This window comes from Aplidium turbinatum, chromosome 8 (genome assembly GCF_918807975.1).
Source record: "Aplidium turbinatum chromosome 8, kaAplTurb1.1, whole genome shotgun sequence".
Taxonomy (NCBI): domain Eukaryota; kingdom Metazoa; phylum Chordata; class Ascidiacea; order Aplousobranchia; family Polyclinidae; genus Aplidium; species Aplidium turbinatum.
The window spans coordinates 26,995,643-27,014,588 of record NC_137479.1 but is presented as its reverse complement, the minus strand read 5'-3'; the positions used below and the strand labels follow the sequence as shown (position 1 = coordinate 27,014,588).

Genomic DNA, 18,946 nt, shown 5'->3' with positions numbered 1-18,946 from the left:
GCTACATAAATGCCGATGATTTTCCAGTCATGCGGAAACATGCTTTGAAATAGGCTATGTGTCTCTGTTTGGAAGCACCTACCGTTGCGAGCAGTTTTTTTCCAAATTGAATCTAACAAAAAGTCGGCTTCGCTCCAGACTGACTGATAAAAACGTGGAGGTGTAGTTAAGAGTTGCAACATCTTCCGTGTCAGCAGACATCACACGACTCACCAAAAATAAAAACTTTCAGCCATCTCACTAGCTGTGAAAGTGAAATAAATCATTGTCTACTTCGCTGCATTTTTTATCTGTAAATAAAATTTCGAAATTTTAGTGGCCCGCCTGTGTTATTTTTCATTTTATGTGGCCCGCAATACTAAAAAGGTTCCCCACCCCTGATTTAATCAAAAGCATGCAATATCTTTTAAAGAAACCCACTTGCTACGGAGCTTTCGTATCTGGCTTCAAGACGTATGAAGCGTCAGCGCGCACACTCACCAATAACCCAAGCAACACAAAAAGCAATTGTATTAAAGCATGATGACGGACTACCGCTAACATAGCAGTGGCCAAATAGTTTTTACGATGTGAATAAGAAAGCTACTACTCACACACATCACAAATCGAATTTCAAGTTCGAAACGTTTAGAACTGATTCTCGAGTAGAAAGCTACGCAGACAACAAGCTTTGCAGAGATCGTACTCATTAATATAATTAACACAGGCTACTTACTTATGCATACTGTAGTGACAGGAATGAGCAGAAATATTAAATTTCTAGTTTAATAAATTTTAATTCCTGAGCAGTTTTTCGAATCCGTGGTTGAATGATTTGTTGGCTGGGTTTGGTCAAAATCAAGCCAAGAGAATAAAAAAAAAACATCGTTAAAGATTTTTATCATCATGAGATGAAACTTACCTTACGTGATCAAAAATTAAAGCTTCAAAATACAAAAGATTTTCAGTACGACGAAGAACACTGATTACTACTGATGAAATACTGTAAGTAAATAATCACCGTTTCGCTAGAACTACCTTGAGATCTCCAACCATGTATTCAAACCAAACTAAAGCATTGCGTCCCTTCGTTAGCGAAATCTCAAGTATATCAATGGACACGTTTCGAAGCAATTCAATTGGTGACAAAAATCTGTCAGCAGAAAGGATTATACAGTACACAAGTATGTCATATATACAACTTCAGATAACACAGTCACATGCATATGAAAGCATACAAGCAAATCGATGAATGAGATTAGTTATCTGAAATAAGCTAAAGGTAAAAAATAAGATGAATGTACCATAGATTCTTCGTGATGTCTAATTCTAACAGATTCGACGGGCAACAATGAAAAGCTAGACAAGGTAAGTGAAGCCTTTGACACCTCCCACCCAGTGTTTGTATCTTACAAAACATTTTACAAATTTTCAAACCACCGAAACTAATGGTAGAAAATTAAGACAAAGCAGATAAAAAATGCCTGCCTCAGCCGCAAAATTTATCGTTTTTAGACATTAAATCAGTAAAAAAGAAACAATCTTGCTACCTGGGGTTATAACTGACGCTCCAAGCACACGCGTCTGGTCATTAAAAACGTCTCACCAATCTGGAGATTTTCGTAATGACTTGCTTTTTGGGAGTTCACTCTCTACGAGTGCCAGTTGATTTCAATGTATGGCGCAATAAAATGCCAAGACGCGTTTGTAGATTTCACGTGCCCGAATCAATTTTAGCCAATGAAAGTGTCAATTATCACTTTGAAGTTCTGAATGGAAGTCAACCGAGCAAATGGAAGTCTCCCAAACGAGCACCCCCGTCGACTGAAATCAAGACACCCATTCGTGCCAGCCGCTCAACTTCTTATCAACAAAGCTGATGTACAAGACATCTCTGCGGCTGCTTGGGCGGACCATAAATGGAATTCTGAATGGAAGTCATGTACCACCAGACTCTATTCGTTCATCCACGACGCCGACACAGGCCCCATCGCCCTAACACTACCAAGACAGGCATGGGTGCGCCTCAACCGTCTCCGTACGTGCGTCGGGATTTTCCGCTCAACCATGCACCAATGGGGAATGGCCTCTTCCTCCTCCTGTGAATGTGGTGCCGAGGAACAGACCGCAGACCACATCATCAATGACTGCTCCATCTTCAAGCCACCTAACGGAGTGGAAGGTCTGCGTGTCATGGATGATGAAACCAAAGCCTAGCTGTTTTCTGGCAGCCTTCCAGTGTAGTCCGGAAACATCGTGAATCTGGGGTGGTAAAAGGATAGACCCTCGGCCCCAGAGGCTCCCACGACGACGATCACTTCGAACAAGCAACGATCTTGATAGGCTACAATGTACGGGAACTTACGCCAGCAATGTAATAAAATTGATGTTATTACAGTATTTCGTTGTGTGAATAAAAGCAATTCATTAAATAAAACGACCCTTTCAGGCGTCATAAACCAGGCAGCAAAATTTTTACATTGATTCAACGTCTACAGACGTCTTGGATTTTGATGTCTTGGAAAGCCAAGACTTCAGCTAATTTTCGATAAAGCATTGAAATTACAAAGTTTGAATGACCAAGCAATGAGAACGCACAAAAGACATACACTTTTGCACGATAGCATCCACTTTCAAAGATTACGTATGTTAAAAGAGCTTGGTCCTTAGCCTAAGAATGTAGGTGTGTATCTCTTGTCAGACAGCAAATTAATCGTTTTTTACATTCATTCAGCATCTGCAGACATTGAGAACAATGTAAAAAACGACTGATTTGCTGTCTGACAATAGACGCACACCTACATTCTTAGGGCAGTGGAGCAACTTGCATGAATCGACACAATGAGAAGATAAAAAGAAAATTGTGATGAAAGATAGTGACAATAGTAATGAAAAATTAGTGCACATTAGATAGACCACAGCAAGCGTATGAAGTGGCAATAAAAAAGCAAAGGTTAAAGTTTACGATGTTAAAACGGAGATAAAAAGCAATAGTACTTTATGACTGTTTCAATGACTTGCGATTCTGATCCGCAAAACGTGTGCATTGATGTGCAGCTTTAACGTTGATCAGACATAGAATCAATGTGTGAGCACACATCTCTTGGGTTTTTGATGACCATTAAATGCTGTCTATTGAAAAGAGTGCATTGATCATTTCACCAACTTTCTATATGTACAGAAAATCCGTCATTTTTACATTGATTCAACGTCTGCAGACGTTGTAAAAATGACAAAATGTAAAAATGACGGATTTTGCCATCTGGGTTTAAATATTAGCAAGCAACACGTTTTGTTGCGCAGACATTACGGGCAATAAAACCGAGATGGACCAGTCGTTGTATAACTTCTGGTTCGTTTGAAATCCAAATAAAACAAAATCGAATTGATTCAACCACAAGTTAGGTGTTAACGTAGCAAAAACAATGATAGGCTACAACACTGTTGGGAAAGAACAACGCTTGGATCTAAATGTTCTGTAATTACGATGAAATTTTAATACTTTTTAATTGATTTCAAACAATTATAATATTTCTGCTACGGTTTTCAGAAGCAAAAATAATTGTTTTTGGAACGTCATACAACATGTTCTTTGGTTTTCAAACGCAAATCCAACAGAAGCTTTGTTTTAAAGTTTTAAGAAGAACTGAGTGACATTGCAGACCCAAGATTCTTCAATTGGTCACAAGGTTTTCACACTTGTCATGTGACCGTTATTCTGATTTCTGACGCCTTCGATTTTGCACCAGCACAGTCGTACACACCCCAATCCATTCGGCCGTAGCTGTTGGTAGAGATATGATGAAACCGACCCAAAGTCTTAAGAGTACGGGGGGGGGGAAGGGCACGTGACGCTGCTGCCATTCCCTCCAGTGTATTATACATTAGAAAGCAGCAGTATTTCGAATTTATCAATGTGGAGTATGATCACTTTGCAGTTAACAATGATAGATAAAATCCCCAGAGGCCACATCGCAGAGTGCGATTGTGACTTTGATCAACACCGACGTTAAAGCAATGTTGCTTTATGTTGATTTCTTGTCCAAAAACACGATAAAATTTGTTTCAACAAATTTACACTCGAGTCATGTCGTTTCCAAGACCTAAAGGATCTGGAGGAGCGGATGTTGCTTCCACGTAACTCGGAGGAGGAGCATCGTTTGCGTGAATATGTACTTCCACCAAATCACTTCCTCTGAGCCCCGGAGGTGGGAAATAAAGAGGCAAGTTCGTCTCGTCCAGATGAGGAGCTGGACAATAACAAAAATATCACGTATCTCGATGATTGCAAAGTGCAACCTGCAATTCTTTCCTAACGCCAAAATCCGTCAATTTTCCATTGATTCAACGTCTTCCAGATGTTGAATCAATGGAAAAATGACGGATTTTTCTGTCTGGGTTGTGCTCATGACATTTTTACAAAAGTTTTAGAAAAACTATAGCTTCAAAAATAGCGCACGGTAAAAAGATCAAGCATGTTTAAAACTACTATAGTGGCAACGCTCTCACACTTAATGCGGTAGTTGAAGTGAAGATATGTAACGAAAAAGGATGTATTTTATTGCTCAGGAGTGGTTGGCATTGTTCGTGCAAGTTACGCATGTGTGAGTGTGGCAGTGTGCATGATATTTCGTGCCGTGCGGCGTGTATCACTTGTCACCTTCCTAAGCCAAACCTCAAAACGTTCAATCAATACAATGTCATGATCAGACGTACTTTTAACAATCTGGTAGTATCTCTATCATTCTAGGTAATCTCTCCTGCCCAGTGCCCAATGCTCATAGCCACTGGTACAGTAGCCATAGCTTGCGCCCGTGTTTAAGTTCAACAGTAAATGATGAAAAACAAAACTTACACGAATGCAAACACAATAAATTGATCGCACGGTTAGAAAGATCCCAGACGGCAAATCAGACATTCTTACATTCAACGTCCGCAGACGTTGATTCAATGTAAAAAATGGCTGATTTGCTGCCTGGGATAATACATGCTGAAAATAGGTGTTTAACGAACCATACAGTATTTGGCTAAACCACCAAACTACTCCTTTTTCGCATTTAAATAACGTCTACAAACGTTGAAACAGTATAACAAAGACATTTGCAATCGGGGTGCAAGCATGGCTTTGGAACAAGATTACACAAACGCGCTTTTCTTCCGAGAATTATTTCTTCCAAAAATCAACTGTCAACATTACAAAGTTGGAAGACAAACAAAGGACGCAAGTTGCTATCTCTTGAATAACTGGAAATCTATCAATGCCAACGAAAGATGTGACGTAACGGCAGTATTTGATTTAGCGTAACCTGCAAAAGTTTAACTATGTTGCCATACAGGTGGATCAAAGTGCGGTAACCACCGGAGTTGGATCAATTACAATTATAATTGAAAATAATTAATTACACATTTTCATGTAATTGCAATTACATTTGTAATTGAGACGTTTTGATGTGGTGTAATTGTATTTGCAATTTTAAAATTTTAGTCCAAATTACAATTATATCATATTTGGTAAGTTGCACGCATATCAGCACTCTTGTTGAACCGCTATAGCTGGGGTTCAAAGGAACTTCTATATTACAAGATAATCTTTATCAAATGCAATTCTACCGTACTTGTTTTTGATCAAATCAAACTGTAAAAGATCATCGATGAACATAAATATGGAAACATGAAGTTTTTGTAATTGAAATGTGTAATTACTTACAGTGGAAATTTGTAAAATCATTAATGTCCCGATTGAACGAAAATGGAAGACGCCATACTCGAGTTTCACCCTTGTTTGGGATCATCATTGGTGCGTATCCATGCGTCTTGAGCGGAAAGCGAACTTCAGCTTGATAGAAATCGTGGACGTTTTCGACTTGGTTAAGAACGGCATACTGGACACCACAGTAAAATATCTCGACGGAGGTTCAATTTCCAATCACGTGGGAACTTTTCACAATTCCCATCAAGTTGGAAGTTGGATTTCCACTTAAGACACATGGATAATAATTGGATATGCACCACTGATGATCCCAAACAAGGGTGAAACTCGAGTATGGCGTCTTCCATTTTCATTCGATTCGATCGTTGGACATTAACGATTTTATCATATTTGGAAGTAATTGCAATTAAAATTTGAAAATTTCAAAACAATGTAATTGTAACTAAAGTACAATAACTAAAGTAATCAAAAACAAATGATGGTGTAATTGAACTGAAAACTGTGCAATTGATCCGACTCTGGTGTACAGACAGCTAGAACTATAAACGACAGCAGTAAATGCAGCTAGACATACAGTGAATCAACCATATTTCACAACATACTCGTTCTGGCGTACTATCATTTCACCAATGATACAAAATGAGTTACCATTAACAGCAACTTAAAGGCAGCAACACCTAATTATCGCGATAACAAAACCATATTTGGGATAAACTAACACTTTGATGCAGACGCAAATCGCACGGGGCCCCAATCTTCGGATATATATCAGCGAATTGACCGACTAGGGAAATCCATGCATAGGAAACAAACTCACCTGTAGGGACAGTTGATGAAGAGGGTATACTATAAGCATTCATGTCATCGTATGAAGGCAAGGACCGATGGCCTATCACAATGTCTACGGGATTTAAAGGCACGTCAACTGAACCGAACCCTTTCATGGTAACCTTGAACTAAAAAAAAATGCAACAACATCTGAATACATGGAGCGTAGGCAGAATGGGATATTTTGAGTAACAGATTCTCCGACATGTTAAGTATCATCTTCGTGATTTTTAAAGTAATCTAAATAGTGTAGCTTTTCAAAAATAGTCAGAAGCTAGTCATTAAGGTAATATATCGTGTTTTTATACAGAGTTGTATCCGGTGCGGTTAAGCGTTGTTCTCAACTTTTTATATGACAGCTCTTGAATCTGAAATGGTAGAATGGACACCGGAATTTTAAAATCTTTTAAGAGGGGGCTTCGCTACAGAAGCGACAATACAAAATTCATAATGAGAAGCAGACACTAGTCTCAAACAACTAACATAAGGCAACCTACTTTAATAAAGTATGAAACACTGATGAATTTGCAATTTCGTAACGCTGAAGCGACAACCATAGGAATAGTAAGTGTCGGTTCATTTTGAAATTTCTTCCTTGATTGAATCGATATGGGATGCCCTCTCCAGTTACAAATTTCTACAACTTTTTCCCTCGACTTTAAGTTCCCGGATGACGTGAAGGAGAAACCAGACCGTTTTCCATAGCAAGTGGTTTTTTGGCATAATGTCATCAAGAAGGGAAGTACACTTTGACTGAAGATGATGAAAAATAAAAGAGGATTTTTACTTCTGGATAACTAAAAGGCCAAAAAATGCTTTATCAAAAGTAAATTTTACAAAGATTATGGCTTTCGAATGAAAACAGTTTATCAATAAACGTTCTATGCTCGGCAAATTACCAGCATTTACTACGGGTCACCGTCACACTGAGCAGTAAGTGACAACAGAACGGCACCGTCATTGCATGTTTGCAGATATTTTTAAAACGTACGGTAACAAACCACTCTTGAAGTAAAAGTAGGTGTCAAGATTAGTTTTCAAAACCGTACCATCCATTTTCGATGTTCCCATTGATCAACACTCTGTCACCAGGAGCATAAGCACTTTTGTCCAAAGTCAGGTCGATTTTAGCGTTGACTTTATAGCAGCACAGGCAGCAGTCATCTTGGCCCCTTCCTTTAACGTGCAATGGTTTGTAGAAGAGCTGGAACGCAACTTACTGAGTTTTGGCTAACTTCATGAAGGTAAGCAAACACACTCGAAATATCAGTGTCTTCTACCAGGGCAAGAGCCATCGCAGTAGTTTCTTTCGTTCAATTGATAGAAGTTTATCAAAAAAAATATTTAAATACTTACATCATATGTCCAAACACATTGAAATAATGTAAAAAAAAAAATGAAATAAACACTAGCCATGAAAGTTTGTGAAACAACAGCTTGCTCAATTTTACCAGAATTCCCTTTACCAGAATTGACTTTATCATAACTCACTGTGACTTTCAGTGTATGTATGTAGTCTAGATTCTTGAATGTTTCATTTTTACAAGATTTTTGAAATCAAAAATGCTTGCGGTCAAACCAGATCGGATTTCTGTCACATCCAGCCGATCTAAAAAAAAATTTTTTGATCGGACGACTTTTAGAGGGTTTGCAGCCCTCAAAAGTTTTAAAAATTGAAGCGTGGGATAGTTTGCAGGAAGTTTGCGATATCTCGGTAAAAGAAGGAGATAGAAAGACGGACAAGGTGTCAACTTGTTCGGAATGGCCAATTTCCCATCTGCGCTTAATACATTTTACTACTCTATCTGCAATGGAAAAAAGGTTAATTACAAAAATCTGTTTTTTTCATATATTTATGATGTTTTGTTTCCAGTTCTACGAAGCAAAACGTTTGCAGTAACTGCAGCATAACACTTTTATTTTTTAATAAAGGTTTTGTTAATTTTTCTAGGATCTAACAATGCAGGATTGCAGATGGACGAATTGTAGATTATTACCGGTATTAGGCTACTCTGCTTTTTTCGCTTTCAGAACTACATTCTTGTTCGAGTCTGCAGTGGGAAAATTTGCTCCAACAAAGACTGTCAAACCTGAAGCATTTCTTCACTGTTCAGAGCAAGCCAGTGCCCTGTATTTTATTTTGGAACAGGCAGTTGTGGAAGAGCGTCAACAACCACAATTGATCAAATGAGAACGAAAACAACTCAGACAAACAAAGAAAAGTTGATGTTAGACTTAGGTCGTATTAGAGCAATGCTGAAAAGTAATCATTGAGTATTACATGCTGGTAGTAATTTTTTATTCTTGGGTAACATGCCCGATTTCCCGTTCCACATGATGTTGCTTATTTGTTTTTCACAAGTCATGACTGAATCCCTGTTTCTACAGCTGCGTTTGTATATAATATATACCTCTAGAATGCAATCATTGTACATATTGTTGAATTCAAACAAAGAAAAGACGAGGTGTATGACTCTTGATTTGCACAGACACGTCAATGTCAACTGGTCTGTTTAACTGCTCTGTGTTAGTAGCTCATGCTGAAAAGTTTACATGTGAGTGACACTGTGCAAAAAGAGATGACGGTATTCTATGCCAAGCCAATCCTGAAAGGAACTTCATTTCATTGTTTGTGTAAAATTTGATGCACACTTGTACTCTATGCCTTAGCACATAAGGTTTGTGGCTCTCTATAACTTGTTATCATTGTGGTTACTGGAAAGCGTTTGCTTCTGTAAAACTGGGAAGAAAACATCATAAACATGAAAAAAAAAAATTTTTTTTGCAATCCACTTTTTTCCGTTGTAGATAGGGTAGTAAAATGTATTAAGCGCAGATAGGAAGGTGGCCATTCCGCCAAAGTTGACAACTTACGTGTCTACATATCTCCTTCCGTTAACTACCCAAATATCACATATTTTCCCACGCTTTAATTTTTCAAACTTTTGGGTGGCTGCACAGTGCACACCCTTTAATTGGCGTCCGATCGAAAAAAATATTTTGGATCGTTTGTATGTGACCAAAATCCGATTAGACCTCAAACATTTTTGTTTTTAAAAATCGTGAAAAAATGAAACAAACACCCCAATGTAATCATATCTACACATCCAAACACATATCATTACAATGCATGATTGCATGTTTTTCGATTGCATGGGTCAAATTCGGTTTGGGGGGAGGGTGAAATTTGTGGAACTGGAGGCGAATTAAAATCGAGAGTTTTTGTTACTGTGGGTTATTAACTCACTTCAGCAGTAACAGGATTCTGTGTTAAGTCAACTATATCATAGACGCGGAAAGGTCTTGTGCAGTCTTGGTTAATAGATAATCCACCAGGAAATTTGCATGTCACTGTTAAAGTGTAAGTCACATTCCCATACTTGCCTGAAAAGAAAATATTTAACTGTCAGTTAATGTAAAAATTATAACAAAAGACAATGTAAATATCACAAAAAACACATAATTTCTCTTGACATCGATTGGACTCAATTGAGTACAATGTTACACAAGCAAATTGTTTTGCTGCTCAAAAAAAATAAATGTACCGTGTACACAGCAAATATATATATAAATTTTTTATTTCTTTCCAATAGATATAACATATTATGCTTTGCTTTTTCTTATATGATGATATATGTATATATATAACAAATTCTTAAGAAACGCAAGTCATGAGATATATAACGCATTGTGAAGCACTAAACTGGATCAAAGGTTGGTATTTTAACTGACAAACACCATCACTACTGTGCAAGCTTTATGATGGAAAACCATGTGTTTCTGATATAAAGAATAAATGTTATTAATACTACAACAAGTATAATACTCAATGCCAAGCAAATAGCCAACCAGAGCAAATTACATCAAATTCAGTTGCTATTCTCAAAAAACCTCTACACTACAGACTGTTTCCCCTTACTTGGATCATCCAAAGGTCTTTATTCAAATTAAATACAAAGACATTCATATATATATCAAGTATCATGACTCAAATAGATTATATTTGAATCAGGACCTTCTGTAAACCATATCAAAAAAACTAGGCAACACAAAATATGAAACACAACTCTTACTTGAAAATGAAGAAGGACAATTTGCTGATAGGGGAAATGAGAACTCTTTCTGTTGATTACCAAGAGGTAACACTGTGGTCTGGTTGCTCACTGAAATAAAAACAAAAATCAAAAAATATATATACTGCACAAAAATACAAGGAGCCACATCATTGAGAGTAATTACATGTCTTTTGCCACTTGTAGAAATTCTTCTCAGCTGCTATAGTGCTATAGCCTATGGTACACTCCATAGCTAATAGGGATGTGCAATACTCTAATAAGAGATAACCTCACGCTAATGCAATCACTACAAAAACCAAACTCATTCTCCAGTTCGAATTTGGGATTGTTCAAACGCAGTTTCTAATATATTACTTACCTCCGCCCCACAAAACTATCTCTTGCAAAGTATATTCTTCCTTTTCTTTGTAATGCTTCTTGTCATCACTCCCCACAGACCATTTAGTTTTGCAAAAACCATGAATTTTGGCTGTCACAGCTTGTGATAAAATAAATGTGCAATTAATATGATATTAATAATAATAATACAAGTAAACATTAAAAACTGTCCAATTATGATTTCTGACAGAAGTAATTTTTGAAGCAAACAGTGGCACATTTGTAACAGCAACTTTCAAATACTGATCAACTCACCAAACACTTTTGTTGCTTTTGATACCTTGAGAATAACATGACCTGTCACAGCATGGCCAGGTTTAAAAACATTTCGATTGTTGTTGCCAAAGATAATACGAATCTCACTTATTTTACCCATGTTTCTAAGTTGGATCCAAAAATTTGCAGATGATAGACATTTTAAGGTCAAAAAATCCAAACAAAAACACAAATCTATATCAAACAAAGTAAGTTCATAAAAAGCTGGATCACCAAGGTAACAAAATAATTACAAAGTCACAATATAACATTGTATAGGGCTGCAACATTGTTTATCTTAGCAGCTTTAAATAAAAATATGATTATTGAACCTAAGCTGGAATAAATGGAGCGATGTGTAGGTGTGTGTAAGCATCGATTTAAAACACTGCTAAATAGCAAAGTACCAGATAAGCTATCTTTCTTATGATGACACTGCAAAGGATATACAAATTCAACAATGCTTGGACCAAAACATTCAGCAAAAATTAACACATTTAAAAACAAGCTGCATAACTTCATATGGCAAATTATGTTCCCACGGAGCCCAATCTGTTAAAATATGTGAAAAAAAAACTGTTCAAATAAAGATATGTTGTACAATGTTGTACATATTTATTATATACGGTATATATATATATATACTATTTAACACTATTTTATATTAAAATATTGATTTTTTGTAGCAAATGTCTTGAGAAATGTTTTTAGAACTGAGCAAGAGGTAAATACAGATGGTGGCTGCGACCAGTAGATGGAAACTAGTGAAAAAAAACAAAAACATTGTTTAGCATATTGGTAAAATGAAAGTTTTCAAACAATAAAAACAAAACACATTAACATAAAAAAAATTCCATGTATTGTTTCACAAAATATGTGTTGCAAAAGTAGCAAAGATTGAACATAAGTGATTTTATTGCAAAGCCATAAAGCATAAATGCACCTTCACAACTGTGTTAACAGTTTGATGATTTTACAACCAATTTATGTAATAAATTTCAGAAAAGGTTATAACACTCAGATAGCTAGGGCCTATGCAATTAATCGACTATACAAATTACAAAATTTGGAGATATATATCTGTTATCCCAAAACAAAAAATTAGTTATTCCCAAGCTAACCCTACCATAATAGACCCAAACATCATTCAAGAAGCTGAGTTAATGTCAAAGTTTAAACTATCTATGCATATATTTGTATCAGCAACATTTGGTGCAACTACCGTACACTATATGCTACTGTGTATATATTCATGACAATAAGCAGCATAAAATGACACAAAAAAAAACAGTTTACAAAGTACAACTTTTACAAGGCAAACTTGTACTTTGTACACATATGGTTTTGTCATAAATTTCAACTACAAAAAACTTGATTGATTGATTGAATTTTTATCCTCGGACAGGGAAGCTTCTTGCAGAGCTTGATCCTGGCAGTTTCGCATACTTGTAGAGGGTTTGAATCACGTACACAGGCCCAGTCACCAAGATTGACAGAGTAAAGTTTTCGATTGTTGAAGTCTTGTTGCAGTGAAATTATCAGCTGTACACTTCTAAATTACCGGTACTACTCTGAATACAAAAAGCAAAAATCCTTACATAAAACTTTTTTATTGTTTTGATTCACATTGAAAAATTATGTTCGATGCATGCTTTAAGAACTATGATTCCTTTTGCTTTGCCAAATTACTTTGATGGTATTCAAAAGCTTCATGAAGCAATAATTGTCCAACATTACTATCCAATACAATTGATTCACGAACTACTTGTTGGCCAAGAAAGTCCAATTCTAACTGTGGAAATCTCACAAGTTCCAACAGTTCATCTAAATATTGTAAACGTACTGATAACTTGTGCTTTATCCATCGAATAACCATGTGATAAATAACTTCTTCACAGCTCACAACTAAATCATTTGATTGTAAAAACACGACAATGTCATCTTTTGTTAAGTCATCATAAAATTTAGGTTCTCTGATAGCATCATCAAAATTTTTAATAATGTATCGTTGCATTTTTGCATGATATTTAGGTTTGTTGTGGTCTCTGGCCAAACAAAAAGCAAGTAAGCAGCTTTCCATATCTCGCTTCTCTTCAATATTTTTCCCTTCTGTTTCTGTATTTTCATGCATTAGCTTTCTATTAGATTGTAATAGCACCTCACTGGCACACCATGATGATTTCATTCCACTTGGTGAGCTTGGAAGTTCAGCCGACACAATACTTCTGTGCTTCTTTTTGTTTTTACCCATTATAGAAATAAAAAAGTCAAAGTCACTATAACGAGAAACTACAAAACTAACATAAAAAAAAAACATGGTTGAAGGGAGAAGTGTCATACTTGAATCAAGGTACCGGTAAGTACGTAGGCTACAAACACTTCACAGCATCTCATTAGATTATCAAAGCAATTTTCTCCGACAATCAATCAAGTTTATTTCGGCATAGCTCCACATTCATTTTCAATGTACACATCAGGAGATATAACAAATAGCTTTTTTATATGGAAACTACACCATGGAGGCACCGAAAAAACCATGCGGTTATCTAAGTCAAGGTGCCCCCACGACAGAAATAACAAAATGCAGAACAACTCTTCAGGGGTACCTGGTTGATTTGATGATGGGAGTCTGTATTCTCGGGTTGAGAAAGCTTCTTAGAGAGGCTTTCTCTTCTCGACTCAAAGCTAAATGATATCAAGCTATCAGAATCAAAGCGGATTCCCCCGGACCTGATTCCTGAAAGTTTCGCATACTTCTTGCTTGCGATTGTGATTTGTGAGTAAAAAACAAACCACCGTTCAAAGTTGCCAGATTTTTTTTATTTTGTTACTTCAAAGTATCCCAAACACTCACAACTGAATACAAGCCCATAAGTCGCTTCAAATTCGAACCATTGTAGCCTGCAAATTGAAGACCAAAAGCACAATTTTTAGGTAGAAATGTTTTTAAATATGGTTTTAAATAAACTGAAACCAAAAGAAATCTGATCCACCAGCTCAATCAGAGCCGTATCCTCAATGAAAGCATTGCTTCCCTTGTCAAAATTGAAAAAAGAGAAGATGATATTTTTCAGTAAAACGATTTCGTTACTCATCAAAATGCATAATAATCAATATTTCTCATAATATCGTAACCTTACCAGATGAAACCATATTCACCATTGTTCCATACATGTTCTATACCTGTTTAATAGTCGTAATGTGACGGATTAAAACTCATCCGCTACAGTCCTTTTACAGCCTACTTGCTTTTTTTAGGGCTACTTTCAGAATTATTTTTGCTACAATTTATTAAAATTCGCTACAAGTCATAAAATGTAGGCTATGTAGCCTACATTTTATTATTTTTAATAGAAACTGTTAAATATACCAACTTGTTTTTTTTTTTTTAATATTTTCCTTGTTTTGTCCTTTTTTGTATTATTTTCGGCAGCAGTGGCCGAGTGATTAGCGCGTTGGGCCATGTATCGGGCTCGCAGCCGAGAGCCTGCATGTTCGACTCCACCACCCGCACTTGCTGTTGTTTCTCTGGGCAAGAAACTTTACGATAATTACCTCTACCCAGTGATGGATTTCGAGTAGTAATGGGTATAGCCTATAATACCAATTAAATTTAAGTCATAAGTAGAGTAGACAACCGGAAACAGACATTGTCGTCGGCTGCTGTGTGGGTCAGGTGTACGTCGGAAGGCGTACACCGATGCATAGCGCTCAAGTCCGCTTTCCCGCAATGCAGGATAAAGATATGAAAAACAAACAAACAATTTTGACTTTAAGACCTTTTCACAGTCTGGCAACTGAAAATCTAAGGAGCTGTTATGGTTATAGTATCGGCCTGGTAAGCAAAAGTTTGAGCCAAATGTTGGCTTTACACTGTTATCCTGGCTGGATAGACTGTGGCATAAGACAGGATATGTGAGGTCTACCGTCTAGGCTAGATTTGAATGAAATGAATAGCCCACTGGCAGCTACTTCAGCATTATAATTTATAAGTAGTTGAATAAGCTAAGTTTTTGGTGATAATAGTAGGGAGGGGCACAAAATTGCAAAATCAACAATTCAATGATGAGTACACCTGAACTTTATGCTATGGATCAATGTCAAAGCAATAAAAAAAATTTTTTTTACTTTGGTCGCAAAAACCCCCCGGATAATCAGATATCAAAAATGGAGGGGGGGCACAGATGGTTTTTCAGAGATAATTCTAGAACCGCTTGTCAGAAATGCTTGCAATTGGTCTTAAAAGATGCAGAATAACCTTCTGAGCAGTTTGAAACCTTATTTTGTAATCTAACAGAACAACAACATGATATATTTTTTTTAAAGTGAGATTTTTCCTTTTTCGCACCCCTAAAAAACGTTATTTTGCATTTTCTCAGAGTTTTGAATAAAAACAAAACATGCTTACAAATTACCAAATAATAGGTTAGTGATGGAGTAGTTATAATAACAGTTACCAGTCTTCTTCTGTAGGTTGGAAGAAACAGTTAAAGTTTTCTATGGTCTTAAACTGAAGGAACATAATCAAGTAAACTGGGTGAAGTACGCAAAAATACATACAAATAAGTACGCAAAATAACCTCTAAATACACGCAGTAAACACAGGAAAGTGTTGCAGTATGTAAAGAGATAGAGTCCACAAAGTTACAGTACTTCGAACACGTTCTACCGGAAAGTTCATTCAACATTAGATGCGGTTAGCGTTTCAATGGCAAAGTCAAAATCTTCCTATGTTACGGTTGAGGAACGCTGAAGTTTACTCAGGTAAACTTTCAGGTTCTGGGCATATATTCGCATCGGCCAACGTACTCTCAATGTCACTGATGACTTGCAAAAGTTTCCTGTTGAACATAAGGCAAGGATGTGTGTGACAAAGGAGATGTTGAGGAATATGGTCATGGTCAACACCAAGATCAATAGCAACCATTTCATCCACATGAAGATTATGTGTAGCTGAATCTGTCATCTGAAATGTAATTTTCTTGAAAATTTCCTCAACTGCAACACCACTCACAGTGGATAAAATAGCAAGGATGGTTTGCTTTAACAAAGCTTAGTTTTCTCTGTATTCATTGTTCACAGGTAAAGCTGGAAGCCTTCTATAAGTACTACCATTAATGGTGATATCCTCTGTTCCCTGGACCTTAGAGCCATCGGTGTGATAGGTTACCACAGAATCATTGCTATCCATAATCTCCTCTACCAAGCAACCTAGAGACTGGTAGATGAGTGTCCAAGCATGCAAGTGTCCACATGTATAGCACCTCCAGCTCTTTGAATACTTTTGCGGTGGGGAGCTGTATCAAGATCAATTAGCTCTTCATTTTCATTATGATATTTCCAGTTTTTCTGATCAAACATCATGCGATCAGTTTCAATCACTGCAGCTGTTGCTTGCATTTTGGAGCAATGGTTACTTACTAATCAACACATCAACTGTTTTGTAAAAAGTTGGCCTTACAATGTTCGAGCTCTCTCTAATATGTCTGTATTCTTTGGGAATGCAATCACTTGAAGATTCATCAGTAATAATGCGACTATAGGGCCTTTTCTTACTTTTAGATTGTTCCATTTCTGGAGAATAATCATCATGGTCATCAGTTTCCATTGCAACTTCAACATCTTGTGCATCAATAGCTTCAACAGCACTTGCTGTTCAAAGCCAATTCTTCTTTCCTTTCTCCTTTTGCTTCATCTTCTCAAATGTACGTCCTTGATCAATTTTCCTTTCCATGCATTTTTGCCATCTTCTATCCATTGCTTCTTCACAATATTGCTTGCGAACTGTTCTCATATCATCCAGAAACTTCCACTCCATTTCTCCTATTTTTACTCTATACATTTGTTCCAACGCCACTCTTTGTTCCTTATCTTCACAAAATATATCAAATAACTTGGTCATGGATGCATTGAAGTCAGTCAGTGAAGATGGACTTCTTTGCTGGTTGCATATAAAATTTTTGCTTTGACTCTTTCATGGTATCTTTGAACAAACTATAAAGACTAATAGCACGCTTCTTGACTGTCTTCAAACTCCCGTTGCAATACATCCAGTGATCCATTAGATTACATGCCATGATATGACATGATTCATCTACAGTTCTTAGAGCTTTGCCAGCACAGTGATCACGCAGCAAATATATCATCCATTGAACAATATCTTTTTTGGATGGCAAAATTCCTTTTCTCAACTCTTCTGCTTCAGCAGTGTACGTTTCCTCTTCAACTACCCTTTGGCTTTTTGATCTTGTGGTGTATACCCCACTAACAGATGCCATATAATTTGGTTGATTACAACACATATATGTTTTAAAAGTTTTGCTTACAATATAGCATATTAAAAGGTAGCCTACTGTATATAGTGTATACTCATATTCATTGAAAAAGCATTATTTACATTTTTCGGTCTAATATTAGTTTTCTCTTCCTAATATAGCCAACTATATAGCCCATGGAGTATAGTTAACCTATTGTTTTTATTAAAGTACTTCAATACTTAATCAGTAACAAGTAAATGTAATATTAAAATGTATTTTCTCATGAAAATATTTAAAATCCTTGTTTTCTGGAGGAAATTAGTAAAAAATTTCATATATTTTATGATTTTAGAATAATGTTTTTTGGTTGGAGCTCCAAAAGTGGTCCTTAACCACTCACCTAATTTTTCTGCATCTTTTGCGACCAATTTGAACAGTTTCTGACAAGTGGTTGTTGAATAATGTCTGAAAACCACATTTTGCCAGCGCTACTCCCCCGGATTTTTAAAATCCCATTATCCGGGGGGTTTTTCAAACCAATTTCAATTTTTTTTTTCTTAGTGCCCTAAGTATGTCTCATAGCATAACATTAAGGTGTACTCATACCAAAGTAAATTTTAAGCCCCCCCCTAATAATAGCCTATCTGTGTCCTTCTCTTTGGTTTTGCTTATTTTTTGCTGCTTGTTTTTTTGGTTTTGTGGCCGTGCTAACTACAGACATAGGCTATAGCCTAGTAGCCTACATAATTTACTATGCAGGCTCGTTTTAAACCTTTCAAGGTTTTGCCACCTTTTTCTTTTCATTAACGTGCCGGTTGGCATATATCAACTATTGTAGTTAGTAGGCCAGTGTCTTTTTCGCCCCGGACGCGTTAATGACGAAAAATAAAACGGATGAATGAATGATATCAACTGGTACAAAACCCGCGACTGCTAACTGGTAACTCTACTCTTTTAACGTCATTTTAGGAGAGTAGTCCAAAAATGAAAGATTGAATCTTTGTCCTCAGACTACGAAAGCCTCTTCGGAATATTAATCCTGGCAGATTCGCATAGCCTACGTATGAAGGCTTTGAACCATTGACACAGCTCCGGTCACCGACATTGACAGAGTGAAGATTCCGATTGTTGTTAGTAGTTTCATTTGGCAATTTCACACTTGAAGCTCGTTGTCTGAAAACTGTTTTTAAATATATTTCCGCATCGGTAAACTGTATTAAAACTGGCTGAAACTACCAGGTAATGCAGTTCATGAACAGTCTAAATTGAAATGATCAACACTTTGTGAATAACAAAATATCAGTAACCTCTCAAGTAGGCTACATGTAGCTCCACCCTCCACAGCACAAATGAAAATTACACAACTTTTAAAAATGTCTTTTTAGACGTTATATTTAATCGCCATCTCCGCTTGCAGCAGGTTACGCATCAACATGGATTATCTGTTTCCATAGCCTAAGTTA

At 36.6% G+C, this 18,946-nt stretch overlaps 1 protein-coding gene across 1 annotated transcript; it reads right to left on the bottom strand.

The window, feature by feature from the left end:
- Positions 1-492: 492 nt before the first annotated feature.
- LOC145775575 (thioredoxin-interacting protein-like) lies at positions 493-11,368 on the bottom strand. The gene is made up of 8 exons (XM_082586882.1): positions 11,227-11,368; positions 10,952-11,071; positions 10,591-10,680; positions 9,765-9,901; positions 7,567-7,721; positions 7,015-7,270; positions 6,507-6,645; positions 493-4,229 (listed from the first exon to the last, which is right to left on the bottom strand). The coding sequence occupies exons 1-8, from the start codon at positions 11,345-11,347 to the stop codon at positions 4,054-4,056; spliced, it is 1,194 nt and encodes a 397-aa protein (XP_082443008.1). The 5' UTR covers positions 11,348-11,368; the 3' UTR covers positions 493-4,053.
- Positions 11,369-18,946: the final 7,578 nt, after the last annotated feature.